The sequence below is a fragment of the Ammospiza nelsoni genome, chromosome 2 (assembly GCF_027579445.1).
Source record: "Ammospiza nelsoni isolate bAmmNel1 chromosome 2, bAmmNel1.pri, whole genome shotgun sequence".
Taxonomy (NCBI): domain Eukaryota; kingdom Metazoa; phylum Chordata; class Aves; order Passeriformes; family Passerellidae; genus Ammospiza; species Ammospiza nelsoni.
In genome coordinates this window covers 103,730,897-103,751,860 of record NC_080634.1, presented here as the reverse complement: position 1 = coordinate 103,751,860, position 20,964 = coordinate 103,730,897, and the positions used below count along the sequence as shown (strand labels likewise).

Sequence of the window (20,964 nt, the reverse complement as noted above, 5' to 3'; positions counted from 1 at the left end):
CTTTGCCCAGAGCTTTCTCTTGCCTTCTCTGATTATTTTTTTTATTTGGTATTCACAAGTCAGTCAGGATAGCTTTGTCCTTTTTTTTTTCCCCTTTGTCTCTAATTTCTTAAGTGATAGATGTGGTTGCTCTTGCCTGTCTTCTGTTGAGTAATCTTATCAGCAAAATTCTGTGGTTACAGATAGGGTGGGAGTAATGTAAACACAGAGTTTTGAATCAGTAAGCAGAAAGCACTGTGTTAAATAATCTTACTCTAATCTTGGCTTGTATCTAAACTTTTAGCTTATGAAGTGCACTCTAGAAAATAAATTGTTGGTGAACAATAGAATATGTTGCTTTTAAAATTTTAGTGTATGCTGTACTCTTATCTTCCTGCTCTAAAGGAAAGAAATTTTTCATAGGGTATTTAACCTTTACATGGTATAGGCTAAATATGTATAGATACATAGCAAATATATAAATGCTATGTACTTATATGTAATACTTTATTTTCAAAACTTTTTTTGAAATAGTTATCCTGTTCTTCACTGTTCTTTTACAGAACTTAGTAGCATTTGATTAAGTACATTTGATAAAGCAAAACTTGATTCTAGCTCTTGTTTTGGCCAATGATCTAACACATACTGTGTTTTACATTGAGAAATAAACTGAAGCTTTTCCCTTTAGAAATGGACAGGGGAAGATAGATGATGAATTAAGCTGACCTATTTCTTTTTGTTACCATGAGCTTCAAGACTGTAGGACTAATAAGTCTCTTCTGTCTCCAACATAAAATAGAGTTCCTATTTTCAAGTCAATTTTTCAGGTTTCAAGGAATTAGCCATTGAATGTGGCTAGGAGCTGAATGTGCAATGGGCTGAAAAGAAAATACTCTTTGTATATGTACATTTATTTACTGGTACATATTATGCCATTCATTGCCTTATTTTTTGAGGTTTGACTTCAAAGTTTGACCAAGCTGAGGATCATGTGCAGAGAGAATCATCTTCTTTTCAGCCCAGTGATTTGAATAATAGCCTTCTGTCTAAATTTTTTTTCTGTGACCTTTGGAAACTAAATTTATTAAAATAGAGAATATTAAAATTTCCATTATAGATTGGCATGCATTAAAAAGCTCCATGTGTTTATAAAAGGTTTAATATTTAGAAAATTGGTTTTTAATAAAATATTACTTTCTTTATAGTTTTTTTGAAAATAAACCATAATTTTTTATCCAGCCTAACTGCCAACATTGGAAAAAGCACACCTGAACAAGGCTGGGCAGTATAGACTGTGAATAGTGACTGTGAAATACAGACTGGGGAAGGTTTTCTGGGGTGGCAAGAGATAGATACAGGGTTTCTGATGTGGAAACAGGTTGGAAATTCTTCCTGCTAGTAGCTGTGCATCTGTTTAGACAAAACACTCCAGCTTTGTAATGGTATTCCCAGCTTCCCACTGATGAAGGTTGGAATGCATAAAAGGAAGGAGATCCTTTGAAAACAATCTTGCTTTTATTCAGGCTTATTCTTGGTTGCTTCTGCATATGCTGGGTGAGATTTATTTGTGTGTTTAAAGAGGAGATTTCCTACCATCGAAAACAAGTGGTAGTGACAGTGCTTTGTGTTTCCTGTGAATGAAAATGCCTCCACCTCAAATGAAATAGTTGTTTAAAATGCTATTGAGAAATCCACTTATTAATATAATAATCTCTTCTTGTGGTTTTCTAATGGCTGATAAGAAAAATACATTGCTGAGAGTGTTTTGTTTCAACTTTCATGTTTGCTGTGATATCTTTGAAAGAGGCACTAAAGCTAGCTGGTATAGGGAATTCATATAATTCATGTAGTGATTGTCAGCAAGATCACATGTGGTGTCCAGGCTGCAGTTTTTCACATTCTTTCACCTGTTCTTGATGTCTCTCATCATGAAAAGCTGTCATCTTGTTTTTAATCTGACACTGTTTGGTAGATACTCTTTCATGACTCTGTCCTTTCAAGCTCTGGGTGTTTGCAGGAAGCAGTTATTAGTTCTCTTCTAACAGTGGAGCTCCACATAAGAGACTTATTGATTTCCTTTTTGGACATAGTCAGATCAGGAAGTTACTTGTTCTGCAAGCTAACAGCCTGATGTCTGCCTTAGTACCATGGCTGTTTGTGGGAAATACTGACCAAGGTTATAGAATGTGGCAAAAGGTCCTGCCAGTAGAAAATTATCTGCATTCAGCTCAAGCCCAAAGAGGCTGGATAAAATATATTTTCATAGGATGTAGGATGGAGAAGGTGAACATTGGCCTTGCATCTTTTCAGTGTTACTGAACTAGTTTTAACATTATCCCTTCTGAGATTCCCTCAGGTAGTTGTAGGGTATCTACTTGTATGGGTTAAAGCCCTGCTGCTGAGGAGGTGCTGGGGTTAGAGTTCTGTAGGCCCTGTCCCAAATAATTTCAGCATTCCATCTGAAGCTGACCTTCGTTAGCATTTTTTTTTTCAGGGATCTATATAATAGAAAATTTTCCAAAGCAAACTTCTTCCGAAAGAAAGAGCATGTAAGTCAAGAAAGAAGATTAAGTCAAGATGTAAACATAGCATTTTTTTTCTTTTTCAAAGGACTTGGAGTTCTGCCTGTGTCTGCTTTAGGAGAAAAGGGTGGTATTTTTTGCAGTGTATTTTGAGCAGTTATGTAAGCTGTGCATTGATTTTGTAGGACTGTGAAGTCTGGATTATTCTTGGAAGGTGTTATGGTCCTGAGTACACTCATGGGCTTTAATGACCCTGACTCCCCTGGGGCCTCCACCTGCCCTGCCCAGGACCTCATGTCAGCCCCTGCCCCAGTGGTGCTGCAGGAGGGCCAATCTCCAGATCACCACAGCCCTGGCCCCATGCCCCATGCCAGCCCCAGCCTGTCTCCTGGGATGGCCCCCAGCGCTGGGGCTGCCCCCAGGGCCACCCCCCAGGAGCTCCTGGACAGGGTGATGGGGTGGCTCTGGATGGTGAGACCCTGCCTGTCCACCCCCAAGGGTGCCCTGGCCATTGCTGTGCTCTGACCAAGCACAGAGCCATGTGGATGGCTTGGCCTCCTCACTGAGTGGTAGGGCAGGATTTTGGGTCGGGCGGCAGAGGCTTGTCATGACTCAGCTCTTGCATTATGTGGCAATTTCCTGATAATGAAAGATGTGAGATGGAAGTGCTGAACACCACACATTGCTTGTCAGTATGTTTCATGAAATGCTTCACTTACAGAAAACAAACGCTGTTAGGGCTTAGTCTTTTCTGCAGAACAACTCGTTGTATTTCAAGTGTTTCTGTCACCAAATGCTTCACATTCTAGGTCAGGAGTGCTTTGTTTTCAAGAGCAAGCCAATCAGTAGCTATAGACTTAAAAGCAAGTGAATACAGCTACTAATAATTGGCTACTAATGCAATCTTCAGTAAAAGTGAGCCTTCCATTCACCTGTACCAGTTCAGGCTCAGTGGGGTAACCCAAGGTGTGAGCTAGGCACAAGCCTAACTGGAGGAGCAGCCCCATTCCCAGTAGTGAGGCATTTGCAGACCAAGTGTTACTCTCCCATGCAGATCTTGGTAAAAACAAAAAAGATTTTTAGATCTGAGAATGTGCTTGCATTTTTGTTGTGAGGTCAATATTATGTTTGAATTGCACTCAAGTCCAGGAGTGTCAAAAGCAGGTCACCAAACAATGTATTTTAAAAGGAATGAGTGGAACTGTCTCTCTCAGTCTTCTGCATTATAGCTGCCCAGCTCTCCTGCATCTCTCATGCATGCTGAAATCCATCAAAAATGAAATATGGCAGACCCCTGAGTGTGTGCCAAGATTAATGACAGAGAAGGTAGATTCTTCGGAGTGATTCTTTAAAATAACTGATGAGTGCTGAGATAGCTGCTTTGAGTATTTGAGAATTTTATATTGAGAATATTGAGTATTAAAGAATCTCAATATAGAATGAAATCTTTAACTCAGAAATATAGTTTTACGATGGGTTTGCTTTTTTTCCTTGTTTCTCAGTTCACAGTGATCTGTCTATAACCAGATGTATAAAGATATCCAGGATCTCAAATTTTGTGTAGGTTGAAGTAAAACTGTTTAAAAATAGGACAGCATTGCTGTCTGTGGAGTTGATATTCTATATTCTGCAACTAGATTGATTGTAACAATTGATATAAAGTAGTCAAAAGCTCTGCTTTTTCATGCTGTACTTTTCAATATACTTTGAAGGGAAAATAGTGTGGTGATTAAATTTACATACCTTTTTGATTATGTACTGAAATGAATAAAATAAAGTCAACAAGATATTCTGTATTGTTTGAAAGCATTCTGTGCTATGCTGGACATAGTTATGATGTGAATATTACATTTATTATGTAATGGAATCTTGTCTTTTAGATTCAAAGAATATTAGAAAAGAGAAAGATGGAAAGAATCAGCAGGCAAACAACCCATCTTTAAAAAGTGGTAGGTATTGCAGCTGTCAGGTTCTTAGTTAAGGAACTCTAAAAGAAAAAGTGTGTTTGGATTGCACTGTTTTCTGACTTCTTTTCCTTTTTGGAATCTCTTGGGTTATTATGGTGGGTAGTTAAAAACATACCTTTGCTTTTGCCTAGCTATTAGGAAAGTATGTTCTGATATAGAAAGTGATGGTTGAAGCTGCTTGAGTTGAACCTGCTAGTTTTACTAGCCAAATAAGTACTCTTTGTATGTATAAACAAAGATGCTGTGTAAACTTTATTATTTTTAAACTGTTACTGATTTGTTTGTTCTTCTCCTCATGTATTTCTCAGTCTCATGTGTTTTCTGCTGCAGTTACCTTCTGTTTCCTTACTGTGTTTCCTGGTGCCAAAAGAAGGATTTTCAGTTTAATAGTCTTGAGTTTTTAGGATTGCAAACTGGATTAAATTGCCTGGGATTCTACTTTTACTTTAAATAATTGATATGCCAGCAGAATTTGTGGGTTTTTTTTAGAAAACAGAGGAAAAGTACACACTTACCAAAAATGATGCAGATTTTTTGCTAACTTAGCCTCTCCTGTGCACAGCAGGTGCCATAAGGCAGTGTATGAATGAGATTGCTGTCAGGTAGCTTCTGTGGTGGGCTGCAGTGAGACAATAGCAACATCTTTAGATATGCTTTGCGTGTTCACGTTGTTTGTTTGAATTTGGACAGTAAGAAATGTCATGAGTAGTATTGACTACAGTACAAAATCTTTTCAGGAGTTCTTGAAAAAATGACACTGAATTATTTAAACTCCCACTCTGCTCACCTTTCTGTGCTTTCTGACTCCTGATAGATGATCTGGTTCTTCTTGGCTGCCAGTGGAGACAAGTAGCATAGTCAGTGATCAAACATGCCAGGATACGTTGGCTGGGTAATTGAGGTAGTGACTTTGCATAAAAGATACAATACCAGTCATAGTGCAGCCTTCAGCTGTTACATTTGCCAGAGCTAATTTTTTCATTTATTGGGATTTTGGCCATCACAGAATGGGTGAGGTTGGAAGCAACCACTGGAGGTCATCTTGGTCCAACCTGCTGCTCAAGCAGGATCCCCTAGAGCACATTACGTGGGATTGTGTCCAGAAAACTCTTGAGTATCTCCAGAGGAGGAGAATCCACAACCAGTGCAGGCAACCTGTCATCTTTATTTGTCCTGTTACTTTGAGCCAGAAAAGGAAACATATTTGTCTTTTTCCTTCTGCAGTGTAAAAGGAGTTCCAGTCAAACTGGACTCAGTGTGTCTGTTTTAAATAATGTTGTCTGACATGACAGAGTGCTGTAGACACCCCTCACCAGCAAAGTGCTCTTCATATGTGGATAACAATATTTCATGAGTCACTGGAAAATGTCCCTGCCTCCTCCTGCAGCTGAGAGCAAGGTGTTGAACAAGCTTTGTGGAGAAGCAGTGCTAAGCAGACAAGTCTTACTCTGTGTTCTGTGTTCTGGACTTGGTCTGTGCTGTTAGCCTAGTGTCTGGGAACTGAACTGCCTCATGAAATCTAGGCTCAGCTTTGTCAGACAGAGAGGAGTTTCTTGCAAGATCTCTGATTTTCTACAGGTGAAATAATTTTTATTCTGTGTTGTTGCTTGTTGGTGGCAAAGGAGCAGAAGGAGCCTCTTGATGCTAGATGAAGACACCATAAAATGCTTTGGGCTAGCAGCTAGGAAGTCTCCAGAGTTTCCAGGGCAATGTGTGATAGGAAAAGTCAAAGAGGAGATACAGAGGTGTGAGAAGAACGGGTTCAAAAAAAAATAGACTGAAGTGAGTAGAGAAAGATATGAGGAGGAGAAAAATTTTAATTGAAGGATCACAACATATAGAAAGAGGTACAAGGTATAAAGCGGAATATGAAATACCTTACACCTAAACTGCTACATTTTCAAGAGTATGTGAACAAAAATTATAAGGAAATCTCATCTTTGAAGAGGAAAGATGATGGGATGAAGACTAGAAAAGAGGCATCTCCATGTTCAGTCTCAGATGGGTGCCAAGGGAACCTAGGGGTGATCTGAGAAGACACGTGTTCCATCTGCCCAAACAGTGTTTAGGCTATGGTGATACTGTATTATATTAACCTGAAAAAAACCAGGACCTTAAATTCTACCAATCTGCAAGTGACAACTCATAGTTTAAATCGCCATTTAAAATTTTGTAAAAATTTGACTTTCACTAAACTGAAGAATTACATATGGTGAAAAAAGATAGGGAGCACTTCAACAAACCAGGCATTTGCTTATTCATGGCAGCAGATGTGACACCTCCAGGGGTGCTGAGGCAGAGGACTGATGTCACAAGGAGGCTTCTCACTGCTCTTGGAGAACTTCTAGTGATTGAGGAAGTTTCACCATGGCTGGAAAAGGTCAAATAGTGCACACTGTCAAGAAGGACAAGATGGGAGCACCTGGGGAATTACAGGCTGGCCCGCCCAATCTAAGTCTTCAGGCAGACTATAAAGAAAATATTTCTGGAAACCATTTCCAAACAAATAAAGGACAACAGTGAGGTTAGGAACAGAGGAGGTAGATTTGTCAAGTGTGTGAACTGTGCATGATTGATTGCCTTTTGTGCTTAGTTACTCTGGAAACAAGGAAAAGCAATGGATGTTGTTCATGTCTACTTTAGCAAAGCTTTTTGTATAGTTTCTGTAGCGTCCTTTCAGCCAAACTGGTGAGATGTGGTTTGGATAAATGGATGAAAAATCGACTGGACTGTCAAGCTGTGCAAGGACCACTTGTCAGAGGGTAGCTAGTGGCATTTCTTAGAGGTCAGTCTTTGGGCTGATGCTCTTTAAGGCCTTAGTGTCAGGTGGGGGCAATTGTACAGAACACACTGCCAGAGCAGTTTGTGGGTTACATCCGATGGGGAGGAGTAGGCAGTAGGCTGGAAGGCAGGACTGCCTTCAGGTGGACTTGCCGGTGTTGGGGAAGTGGAATGGCAGGACCGGTGAATGCAGAGTCCTTCTCGGCCGCGGGCACAGCGGAGCCCTGAGGCAGCCCGGGCGGGCAGGAATCAGCGGGATAGGCCCCGAGCCCTGAGGCAGCCCAGGCGGGCAGGAATCAGCGGGAGAGGCCCCGAGCCCTGAGGCAGCCCGGGCGGGCAGGAATCAGCGGGAGAGGCCCCGAGCCCGCGGGCAGAGCGGAGCGTGGGCCAGCAGCGAGCTCGTGTGGCCAAAGAGCTCCACTGCAAAGGGATCCTGCGGGAGGAGGCGTTCGCTGCTGCGGGGAATTTGGGAGGCTCTCTCTGGAGAGCTGTGCTCAGTTTTGAGCTGCGCAGTACAAGGAGGGCACTGCTGTACTGAAGTAGGCTGGCTTGAATTCCTGCAAAAAAATGAAGGAGCCAGAACGCAAAAAAATGGTACTGAAACCAGGAGAAATGTTTCTTTTCGGCTAAAAGAAAAGAAAGCTTATGGCAGAAGATCATGGAAAGGGGACGGAGCCAGGCTCCTGTCAGAGCCACTGTGAAAGGAGAAGTGACAAATACTGGCTGGAACATAAGAAATTCCTCCTTCGTGAGGAAATCTTCACACTGAGTCTGATGGAACCCTGAAGAAGCAGGAAGCTGAGCTGGAGACCTCCTGAGGTCCCTTCTAGCTTGAGTAAATTTGGGATTGGCAGGTTTGACAAGAAGTGATAGGGTATTGATGCAGCATTGAAGAGAGCATCAGGGGTCATTGACCCATGGGTCAGTGCCAGTAATGCAGGCAACTGTGAGATGGACTCAGTCCCTCCATTTCTAAACTAGTCAGGCTTTTTGCCATTGCTGCTTGTTTTGCATCACTATTTAAGAGCCTCACTTCTACGCAGGTTTTAAAGTAATATTTTTTTTTTTTCATTTACAAAAGGCTGTAGTTACCTTCTGGTTTGGGTTTTGTTTCGTTCCATTTCCAGTATATGCTGGTTTGCTCTTCAGCATAAAATTTTCTTTTTCTCTCTAGTTTTCACTTTCCTGGTGGGTTATAAAGTTGTGGTTGTTGCATAACAGTCTTTTCTTAGGCTGTTTTATTCAGCCTGCAGATTTGACTGTGAAGAGAAATGCACATTAAATTATTTAGTATGAGCTAATTTTCTTAAGGATTTCTAGTTGTCAGAGGCTGCATATTTTCAGTGTCTTTAGAATTAGAAATATGTATAACACAATTGCTTCTTTACCTGTGTGCACTGAGAATACAGAGAACCTTTCATGTAGATATTTTTTTAATGTGCTTATCTTTCTAGAGATGCATCTTACATGTTGCAAACATACATGTGTCTCCTGATTCTATAGCTGCAGTAATTAAATGATAATTAGCACCATCTCTGAGAGCTTGGCTCTGATTTAATACAGTGTATCTTCACAGGTGGAGAGCTTCTAATTTTAACTCCAGGACATTTCTGCTTGCTGCAAGAGCTCCTGATAGCTAGGATTTAAAGCAAAGAGCTTTAAATGTTGTTTTCCTCTTGGCTTTATCTGTAGCTGGCTGCTTACCTTCTCTGTCTTTCTAGTAAATGTTCTGTTACCTTCTCTGTCTTTCTGGTAAATATTCTGTTACTTTCTGTGTCTTTCTAGTAAATGTCCCCTTGAAAAAAACAGAACTGTTTCTTTCTCTCTGTCACCCCATTTTTGGTCATCCAATGAAATCTACCATCCAGTTATTAAAATTCAGATCACTTGGGAAATGTTACTATATATTTTTTGGAGGAGGTGAATGACCATTTGTCCTGGTAAATGCAGTGTCACTGAAGTATCTGTAATTGTACAGTTCTTAACACAATGAGGCTATGCATGACTTCAGCTTTTACATCATGTTGGATCTGAGGCAGCTGGGACACAACTGATGTTTTCTTTTGGCTAGATTTAATTATGTAGCATTAGGTACTTTACTAAGGTAAATTCTGGGGGTTTTTTTATTTTTTTTTTTTTTAATCAGAAGGCAACCTGAAGTGGCAGCTTTATTATTGGAGTCCAAGAAGAATTTTTATAAGATAAAACCTTGCTATCGGTTCATAATTAATTTTTGCACCCTCCTTGGCTTGTTAATGAAAAGAGCAACAAGTCTGGAGGCTACTTTCTGGGGAAAGCTCTGAAGAGCTATTTCTGCCTTCCTGAAATACAAGTACATGCTTAAGTTAATGTATCCTGCCTTTTATAAGGAATACAAAATCAATTTTACTGTATAAAATTTTCATTCTAAAATAGGCTGAATTCCAAGATGTTGTGTAAAAATGTCTTTGTTACCACCCTGCATATATTCCAGACCACCAAATTAACAGCTTTTGATATGTTACTGACCTCTCACATTGCTGACAAGCACATGGCATTTGCAGTGGCAAGGACAAAGGACTCATACACTTCTGAGTCTGTTTCACCAAAAGCCAGCACCTCAGCAGGCTGAGGGGATGGTTCCCTTTTGCTTGAGGCACTTGATAATGTCAGCTGAATACTGTCCTACTGCAGGGAGATTCTGGGTTTGAGCCACCACACATCCTTCAGAGAAGGTGTTTGCAAGTGCTGGAAAATGCTGCCATTTTCAGATTGTTTCTTTGCTTCTCCTCTCTCCTGAAAACTGCAGACCTGTATTTAAGTGTCTGTGCCCAGTGGTGTTTTTGGAAGAATTACTGGCACACCTGGAGCAAGCTCTCCATCATCCCCAAGGATTTTGCATTAGGCCTTGTGAGTGGCTGTTGCTGAGCCACTGGGTGGCATCACTGCATCATTTTGGGTTCATCAGTGCTTTATTCTTCAGGAACATCAGAAAGATGCCAGCTGCCCAAACAAGAAAAATAAGTAAACAGTTCACTCAGATAATTTAGTAACAAAAATATTAGCTGTGCCATGGTAGCTTTTCTCTTCCACTTTATATTAAAATAATAAATATGCTTGCTTGTATCTTTGATGTTAGTACTTCACAGTTTTCCATTCATGCAAAACTGGTAACACTAATTAAATCAAATGCAGAATCCACTTGCCCATACACATAAACAATGACACTACTAACACTGAAAAAAATACCATGATTTTGTTACTTAACATTGCCATAATGTTTACCTATCTATGCCATATTACATGATATTCTACAAAAAGAAATCTTTATGTGATTTCATGTAAAAAGAGACAAAGATGCAGTTTGAAGGCTGTGCTATCTTCTTGCTTTCTAGTGGATAATGTTCATGACATATATTTCAGCAGTATCCCTGTGTCTGTGTTTTTCAATGTATATCATCTCAGTACTCATATGAGGTTATCACATCAACCCCGCTGTTAGGGGGACTATAATATAGCAAGGCTAATGTGATTCATATAAGAATACTTGGGAGATCCTTCTGCAGAGAATTCAGTCTAGATATTCCTAGATAATTTTGCATGTGGAGCACAAGAAAAAAGAAGGAAGTTTTATATTGATTTTGCCTATTGTGTGTTCACCCCTGTAAATTAACATTACTTTTGAAGCTCCTTCAAGGTCTGTATGTATTTCAAAGGTAGAGTTTTCATTTGAGAATGATTCTGCTCTTGAAAAAAATGTATTCTACAAGATAGTTGGGTTTTCTGTCCCTTTCTTTCCTCAAATTTTCACTTAATGTAAATTCTTTTTTTTTTTGTAAGTGTGTATATGTATTTTTTTTAATCTTGTGTCTTCCAGAACAGTTTAATTGGGATGATTATCTGAAAGAGACTGAATCAGTAGCTGCCCCTCTGCATTGTTTCAGACAGGTATGCCAGATACTATTTTGCAAGTGTGTGTCTATTGTATGCCTGCTACAGGGTGATCCTAGAAAAACTTTACCATTTAGACTGCTTGTAGACTTCCCATTTGACTGCTTTTGATCTGTAGTTATCAGTAGCTTACAGTTTTGGCAGTTACTAGCTACGGAAGTTTTTTCATTCTTGGTTTCTGCCTCAAGCCAAATTTTGAGGGTTTCATTAAAACTTTTTCTTTGAACTCTGTTTTCCTTTAAAAAAAAAAGACTAGCTAATGGAAGCAGATAGCCTTGTCAGTGTTTAAAAATGTTTTCTACTTTTTTCAATAATTTTAGTGCTGCCATGGTTTTATTGAGAATTAAAAAGTTGGCTAATTGTCAGAGGAGTCTTTGCCCCATTTTTGAAATTTCTTTCAATTCTGTCTAGCTATGAGATTTGTGTGTAGTAGAGTTGAGTCACCACTTTTTTCCTGGGTCTCTAATATGTTTAATTTTGTCTCTTTCTGAACAGAGTGTTTTCTACTTAGGGGTAGCAATACAAAAATATTAAAAAACAATCAAGTGGAATATATGGGAACACAAAGAAAATACTGGATTTATGATGAAGGGTGTTTAATGTACTATTTTGTATAATTCTATACCCTAAAAGTTTGATCCCTCCCACCTGATGGTTTAGTGTGTATTTGCAGATGGAGTTTAAATGTATCATCTTGTGTAAGCTAGTGACCTCCAGTTGTTCAGCCCTCTGGAGACTGAGTCAATCTCTTTAGGCATTCTTCTGTCTGTTTTCCCAAGCTGAGGTGTATCTTGTCTGTGTAAAGTTAAATAGGATTCATTTTGGTCTGTGTGCCCTCACTGTGTTAGGAAGATAGTTGCTAAGGAATTGGATTGTTCAGGTTCCTAGAAGTGTAATAGGTGTGACAGGCAGTGCATGTCTAGTTGAGTGGCTTGGGCATGTTCTGAAATTGTTTTCTAGGGTCTGTTGGTGGTCTGATTGTACTGTAAGTGATACTGGCCTCCAGTGGGGGCCCAAATAAAAAGCATCACGAATTGGATGTCTGAGAAGGAGAGGAACCATCACCCTGTGAGCCTGAAGCAGTTGCAGGAATGGAGAATTAGGAGAGAGAAACACAGGTGGTAGCATTTCCTCATGCTAGATCTTGAATCTCAGCTTGCTCTTTGCAGATGAGGATGAAGGGCAAAGAGCCCCTCTCATGCTGCTTTCAGTGAGAGGTGGCTAAGAACACTGCCATCTGTAGCTCTGAGTGGAGCTGCAGAAATTAATTTCACAGTATGTGTTTTTCACAGGGCAGACACCTCAGACTCCTCCTGGGTAGAGGCAGAGGGTGGTGTGTTGTCCCTGGATCTTTCTGAGGTTAATGCCATACTCACAGACCATAAACCACCATGACCAGAGTCTGTGCTCCCAAGGAATGTAACTACTGCAGAAAGCTGCTCAAAAGCCTTTCCATGTGCCTTTATTACATCTTCCTCTCCCCTAGTAGTACTCAAGAAGTCGGAACTGAGCAACCAGTGCCTTGAATAACAGTGCTTAGGTGACATGCATTGACAGACATAAATCCATGTGACCTGGATTGCTTAAGTAGTGTGTGAGTTGAAAAGAAGAGCTTTAATTTATGTGCACAGCAAATTTCAAAACAATTTGCATATGCAGATTTTCATTTTTTCTAAGAGCCGGTCTTTAGGTAGAAAGTGACATGCAATGGTGATAGGTCAGAGCTAGATCCTCTCACTACATAATGTTTGCAGATTTTAGAACCTAAAGTGCTTGTGCTTTGCCTAGGACTAATTTGACTTTTATTGGGTTACACATGAATTGTGCGTGTCATTCTTACTCTGTGTAATGCAAAGAAATACACTGCTGTGGCTAGCCAGAAAATAAAGTGCAGTGAGAAAATTAATTTGACAATTACATCCAGAATTTGTGACCTGTGGGAATTTTAAAAGTGTAACTTTTGTAGTAATTAAAAATTACCTGGGGAACAATAAATTAAAGCCTCTACCATAAATTAAGACACAGACAGATAATGGAAATTGATTAAAGTATTTATCTTAATTTAGGAGGTATTTTATCTGTTGCTTTAAGTTGTTTTTAATAACTATGTAAAATTTCAATGCACTTCATATTCTTTTTTCTTGCCCTAAAACTTTTTCCCAAGCAGTTGAAAATTTTAATTGTAAAAGCTCAATCCCTTGTGGTTTGAGCAGAACTTAAAGGAAAGCTCTTACTGAGTGATGTTTTGTAATTTTATTTAAAGACAACCTAGCATGGAGGACTTACCTTTTTAGTAGAATGAGTTGTTGTCTTGAGTTGTTGGTATTTCAACAAGTTCACCTTTTCCACAAACAAAGAAACAAACTCCCCACTTTCTCAATATCTGTTGCTTTTCCTGCTTGTACAAAATAACAGCTTGACAAGCAATATCCTGAAATTGAATTGCCCTTTAAATTTAATATGCTTGGGCTCCCCTTTCAGCCAGCCTGCTGTCTGAGTTCAGCACTGGCAGATGCTCGCTGAATTCTGCTCGCCTCTTTGGCTTTTGGGCTCAGGCTCCTCCAGGGCTCCTGCTGTTGATCTAGGGTGTGTTGTAAATAGTGCACCTGCACAATATAGCAAGTACAGCAAGATGTATTTTAGGCATTTAAATGTGGTGCAGAAAAAATATCACTAACACTTGTTGCAGGAGCAGATTTCTCCTGTCTTTTCCTGTGCCCACAGACTGGGTAAGTGCACTTTGCCTGCTGTAGGATCCCCACCTGGCCTGGACAGGCAGGCACAAGGGGACAGAGGAGTCCTGTGAGTGTGAGTGCCTATGGTTTTGGGTATTCTAACGTGCCTCCTGTATTAGAAGTCAGACTGTGTTAGTCTGGATAGGGTAGCTACTGGGGTTAAATGTCTTGGGGAAGGCTGCTTACAGTTCTGGGTGTCTATTCAAAAACAATTTTGTACTGAAGAGTTGCAGTAAAGAGTTTCCAGGGTGATAGAGAATAGTCATCATCTCCTAAGAGAAATTTCAGTGCTTTACTTATTTACGTTATTGAAAAGGTACTGAAAAAGGATCAGTTGTAGCTTTTGGTTTTATTTACTAAAGTGCAAAAATAAATTAAATTATAATGTTGGCCAAAAATTCCATCAATAAAATTTAGGCTGGAAATGAGGAGACAAGTAAAGAGAATAGTGAGAGTCATTCCATCCCAGTTAGTGTTCATACAAAGTTTTAAACGTCATTACATGTAATTTGCCTGCAATATGACAGAAGGCAAGTAATCAGACTGCAGTCCAGTCAATATCTGCCTGTAGTGTGTTGATGCATGAGTAAAAAATACCCTCTTTTGTTCATCTTTAGCATGTGAAAAAAAGTTCTTCTTAACAACCAAATTGCATTTGTCACATTTCTTTTCCCTGTGCTAATTAAATTGGCATTGCATTGTATGTTTGTGATTGTATTCAGTTGTCTGCAAATAAGCACAAGCTACAGTTTTTGTCTTAGCACGGAAGTTTTATGCATCTTTAGGACTGTTTTCTTTCTTAAAAATGTTAACACTAACTCCTTTTTCTGTCTGATTTCTTTGTAATGTAAGCTTTTTTTTATACAGAAGGTGTTGACAAGAAGGATCCAAATTTTGTTTAGATTTTTGAAGTATTTAAATGAGGGTAATTATTTCTTTTGAATTGGAAGCTAATAAACCTTGTGGTTGGGATTTTCTTTTGCATGTGTCTGTTGGTTTGTGTTTTGGCTTTTTGGGCTTTTTTGACTTGAATGTCATGTTTCCTAATGTCCTTGTATTCCATTCATTTCGCTCTTGTGTTCATATCTTTTATAAAGATTCCCTTGTTGCCCTACGTAGCATCCTTATATTTTTAGAAATCAATCATGCTTATGCAGTTGGTAGGTTATCCAGCTGCCTTTTCTGACTTGCTGCTAGACAATCAAAAGTTTAAAAGTTTCTTCATATTTATCATTTTTATGCTAAGCTTGGAGGAAATAAAGCTGTCTGTTGAACTGGCTGGTAAATTTAGCAATATTAACAACTACAAGAAAAAGTCCTTTACCTTTTATTGTAGTCTAGAATTCCACCTACGAACGATTTCAAAGTCGGCATGAAGCTGGAAGCGCACGATCCTCGCAACGTCACCTCGGTTTGTATCGCTACAGTCATTGGAATCACTGGTGCCAGGCTAAGGCTGCGCCTCGATGGCAGTGACAACAAAAATGATTTCTGGAGGCTCGTGGATTCCTCAGACATACAGCCCATTGGGACCTGTGAAAAGAAAGGGGGCATGCTCCAGCCTCCACTTGGTAAGTAACAAAGCTGCTGAACAAATGTGTGACGAGTATTGCTTTAAAAAAGTCAAATTTACCCTTTCATCTTGGCAAATTCAATGGTATGAACAGCTCACCAAACCACTATTTAATTGAAAAAGAGGTAAGTAAACTAATTCTGGCAAAGTGAATTGTGGCTTTTTCTTGTTTTTTCATTTTTCTGACATAAAAATGAGCAATTTTGTTTGTTGTTGGTTTTTCTTAATAGGCCCTTAATATTAAATGTGCCCATTCTGTAAATGTTCCCTCACACACCGCCTGCCTTGTGTGTGTGTATACAGTGTTTTGTTGCGTGATACCATGCATGCTCCTTTTGGGAGCCCTTGGAAAGAACTGGAGAAAGCCAAATTGTCCCTTCACTCTTCATCAGTGCATCCAAGCAGCTCACAAGAGGGCACTGGCTGCTGCAGGCCTGGGAAGCTTCGGCAGGGCTGCTGAAAGCATGCCTCTGCAGGGCAGTCAGGATGTTTCTTTGAGCACCAAGCAAATTGATTTGTGTTCTAGGACAGGCTGCATAAGGTGGGTTGGTGCAGAATTGCGGCATTCTGCTGTGAATTTTTACTCTGAGGTAGTAAAAGCAGCGCTCCAGAGCTCTAGCAATCGGCAGGCTTGGACTGCCTGATATTCTTATTGCCTCAGATCAATATATGTTCAGGAATGTCAGATCAGTGTGTCATGGCTGGTTTGTGAGCACAGCAAATGCCTGTGAACAATGTATAGCTTTCTTAGGCTTAGAAATATCATGCAGAACTCCTTTTGCCTTCCATGAGCAATATGAGTGACAACATTGTGTCTCCCCAAACTGAGAAATAGTGTTTGGGTTTAGACTTACTGAGGAAGTTTATTAAATTGGGAATTCTACAAAGCAATTCCTTTTTACCTGGTGAATGGTCAGAGGTAACCTTGACTAAACTGCTAGAGGTAGTAAAAATGTGACATTGCCTTTCTTTGCTGTGATTAACTTGTTGATTAAATGTTTAGATCTACATTCTTATACCATATTTGTCAATAGCTTAAATTTCTATGTATGGAAATATTTAAAGATTTCACTATGATCTGCAAATACTTTTGATTTTAAAAAAGAGGAAGAATAATGACCAAAATTTAACACTCTCTCCCCTTTTATCCTATTATATTCTGTGACTTTTAGAAGGTGCAAGAAATAATAAAAGTAATAAAGTGTAAAATAATAAAAAAAATTACCTGTATACAGAAATTGGTTGCTGCTGCTTTTCCATCTCATAGCTTATGAACCTGCTTCTGGTTTGGTGCCATCAGTAATTCTTAGAGAATTCTTATTGCAGGTTTAGTGAGGATAGGTATGCTTTCTCTCAGTAGCCTCTCAAAAAGCTTGTCATCCTGCTTTGGAAGCAACTTCCAGTTTTTCTGTTTGAAAGATGAAGAGAAAAGTATAATTTCACTACAGTATGAATCTTGATTTGCTTGCAGAGAGACAGACACAAGAACAGTTGACATAGCCATTAAGACACTTCACATAGATTATAAGGGCAGATTTTTGTGCCATTGTGGTCCTTCAGGAGCACAAGAAAATTAATGCAACCAGAGTGCCAGTCTAGAAAAATATTGTCTATAATGGATACCATTTGTGCCAGAAGGGCTTTTTTTCCCCTTTCTTTCAGTGAATATTTAGAGGTTTTGATTGAATACACTAGAAATTCCTGACATCAGGGAAAAATTGGGGTTTTTTCTTTTTTTCTAAGAAATTTCTCAGTTTAACCTCTCTGAAGTTCTTTATATAACCTTCTAGAAAGAATGATGAAGTGATACCAGTATAAAAAATGGAAGAGTATGGTGGTTCCTTCAGCTGCAAACATGTACAGTGTTAAAAAACACAGCTTCAGGAACACAGCAGTTTCTAAAATGTGTTTCTAAGCCAGAGTGATGAATGGAACAACGCTGGTTATGTGTGATGGGGCAGTGGATTCGTTAAGAGGAGAACCTTTCCATGACCATCAGTAGCAAGGTTGATGCCTTCTCCTCAGATACAGCTTCTTACTCTGATGTGGTCAGGCTGCCTGCAGTGCAGTACCTAACAAGCAGCTGTTTCCCTGTGTTCAGGCATGAAAGTTTACCTGCCCTCTGAACAATTGCTGATTATTCAGAAAAGAATGTGAGTGCCACTATTTTGGCCCTCCTGCCCTAGATTTTTCTAGAGATAGGCTGAATTCCAGCAATCAAACATTCAGGCATACCTAGATAAATTTTTGAAAAAGCCTTTTTGGCAGTTTTACATCATCCTGTTCCTGGGTAAAGCTGGCAGCTAATTGGGTGTATAATTACCTCCTGTTAGACATTTCACCAACGCATTTTTTTTCCTTAGTAGTAGGGAGCCTTCTGGATACTAATGTTCCACTCCTATCATAATAACTAACTAAAATAGTCCCTCCTACCTGATTTTTACATGGCTTTAATTATGCATGTTACATAAGGGTTTTGAGAAATTGATTATTGCAGCAAAGTGTTCCTGTTCCAGCCTCTGTTTTCCATAGCTTTTCCATAGCTTTTTGTTGTTGAGAGTTTAATTTTCTGAGCAAATTACGTTGCAGATAACATTTTCTCTGGTTTTGCCAGGACAACTTAAAGGCCAAATGAAGTTAATTGAAACTGTTGTTTAGTTGTCACTCCTCTGTCTTGCTTGTATATATTTTCTGAGCTACTGAGTTGGGAATGTTGTGTTTCAGTAACCACACGTGTTCAGGTTTTATGGAGACTCTGGTATGAAACCAGTCCTGACAATCAGCTCGTTGGTCCCTGAATTATGACAACATTTATCATATAGGAACTCTGCATTAATTTAGGTGTTGAATAGGTAGTTCTGGCTTGAAAACTGTTTATTCTACTGAAGATAGCTTAAAACTATGAGCTCAAGAACCACTATAGCATATAATCAAATTTTAAATAAGTGAATTATTTAACTGGTCAAGAATTGCAGATATGGTCCACCTTTCTAGTTACAGATTTTTAGGACAATTCTTAAAGATCAGTTATGAGGGAACTCATGAGCTCTTGGCAGATTATGGTACTATCTGCTTTGTGGAAAAAATTCCGATTTTCTGTATTATGTCTGTTTCTCTGCAGAACTGTTCCAGACATCTAACTGCTAAAGAAGCAGAAAAAAATGTCCAGTATGTCTGTTATCTTACTCATTACTTTAAAACATTCATTTGGAAAGCAAAGAAAGCAAAAGGATTTTTTGTTTGCTTTGTTTTATCTTTTAACTGTGAAGTGGTTGATTGTGAGGGAAGATTATCTGGAATAAAAAGGTTTTCAGCCAAATCTTTGTTCTGTTTGAGTAAGGTAGTTAATCTAAAAAAATTTGATTGTTGTTTATTATTTTTATTCACTTGTTAATGAAGAATAATGAAATAGAAAGACCATCTGGTTTATGTTTTTCAATATGATACATGATTTATTGCAATTTTTTTTTGTTCACTCTTAGATATGCTTTGTTTTTATGGATACTTATGTATTACTTTTAATGAGAGAGGGAGAAAAAACAATTGCATTGGTTTTTGTCTGGGGTTTGGTGAAAAAAGATTCTCAAAAATAAAAAGTATCTTCTCAATAAATGAGCTAGAACCTGAAGAGAAAGCTAGGTGCTTGTGCCAGGGAAGTTCCACTGGATCAGAGACTCTGTGGGACAACCTAATGGTCTCCTGTACTAGGACTTGCATTTCATTGAATCCCAGGAATGAATCTGTAATGCCTGACGTTATGATGAGTGGTTTTGCAGGCAAGTCACTCGGAATGGAAATGAATTGCACAGCTCTCTGCAGTGACAGCGACCATGTTCATTTCTTCTTAGCTGCTTCTGTTTTGGCCAAGTCTGAAATAGAGGGAAGGAGGCATTAGTGAAACAGACTTTTTCTCCTATTGTGCTTTACAAACTGAAAGTAGGGCTGTTTGTTTGGTATTTGTTTGTCCTCAGGGTTCCAGATGAATGCATCCTCTTGGCCAATGTTTCTCTTAAGAACTCTCAATGGAGCTGAAATGGCACCTGCAGCATTCTTTAAAAAGGTAAGAAGAAAGGCTTTTCTAGTAAACAACTTCATATCAATTGGTCCATGGTTACATTTTCTTAATGAGGATGCTAAGAGATTACCCTGTTGTCTGCAGCCAAGACAGGGAAGGCAAGACTATTATTTAAAATTACTTTGAACTGGATTGACATGCTATGGAACTAGACAGAAAGGAATCTGCTTCTAGTCCTTAGAGAGGGCCATTTCCTTTCCTGAGCTGAGACTTCAAAGTATGGCGTGTTACTTAGAGAAATTGTGTTTGCTCCTTTTTTGTCTTATGGATTTTAGATAAAATACATATCACATCTCTTAAAAGCACTGTAGTCATGTGAATGTGCACAGGAGTAAAAAAAATTAATGGGACATGAGACCCATTGGAATACAGTAGTGCTTGGAAAGGTTTTGTTAAACATTTTCATTGGGCACACACTCATCATTTAAAATGCAGTGAGAAAGTAGTTGAAAATAGCAGAAAAAGCCATTCAGTTTTTTAAACATGACTCTTGAGAAGGTTATTTTAAAATATGGAAAATTATATAAAAATAACAGTAATATTAAAATGGCTTGGTTCAGTTTTTTGTTGAGGAGATAAAACCCTGTTGTCATACTGAGTGTGTTCTTTTTGGATACTGAGAGTGATACTGAGAAGTGTGTCAGCAAATCCAACAGTTGGGTTTAGGCCTGCAATCACATCACTTGCTGTTAACTTCATATAATTATAATTTTTTTTAGATAAGATAATATAAATTTTCTGAGGCATGATGAGCCATGCTTCTCTGTGCTAGCCTGCAGCACATCTGAGATGGGCTTGGATAATAAGGTTCTTGAGGCTGAGGTGGTAATTTGTGTTCTGTCAGATCACAACTCCTGCTGTGGAGGTACACCTACACCAGTCACATTCACTTGATTTTTGTTTTTCTTTTGTCCACTTGGAATTGGTCTAAGGCCAAGTGAGTTAACAAGAGGCCTATAAATAATGTCCAATGCTAATGAATTTTTCATGGATTAATTGAGAGGTAAAGCTTTTACCAGACAGTTATCAGTCCCCAGAAATATCCATGCTTGCAAACCTCTTCTTTATTAGCATGTAATAATTTCATTTTAGTGTCTTGGCTGTCTTGCTGCCCAGACATAATGTATTGTTTGCAACCTATTGCTTATGTAAATACTTTTATCAGAGTCTTTCTGTCATGGAGAATTTTGCTAATTATCCCAGCTGTGTTTTGGGGGAATAGAATGAAGATTTTTGTCGTGCAGAAGAGCAAAAGCAAATTTAAAATTCGACTACGTTTCCTTGAATGTGTTTCTATAGCTTCCTGAGAGTAGTGACTGTAAATAATAAGAATGTTGAGGAAAAAAAAAAGGGCTGTTACTTAGTTTTGGTTTTTTTTCAAGAGGTCATAGAAATACAAATA

General features: G+C 38.9%; 1 protein-coding gene across 1 annotated transcript in view; it reads left to right on the top strand.

Moving 5' to 3' along the window:
- The window catches only part of SCML2 (Scm polycomb group protein like 2), a 73,156-nt gene that overhangs the window by 15,108 nt on the left and 37,084 nt on the right, over positions 1–20,964 (top strand). The window contains exons 3-6 of the mRNA XM_059493788.1: positions 4,382–4,450; positions 11,106–11,176; positions 15,251–15,485; positions 19,459–19,547. Of these exons, the coding sequence (XP_059349771.1) occupies positions 4,382–4,450; positions 11,106–11,176; positions 15,251–15,485; positions 19,459–19,547 (464 nt within the window). The remainder of the gene's footprint in view (positions 1–4,381; positions 4,451–11,105; positions 11,177–15,250; positions 15,486–19,458; positions 19,548–20,964) is intronic.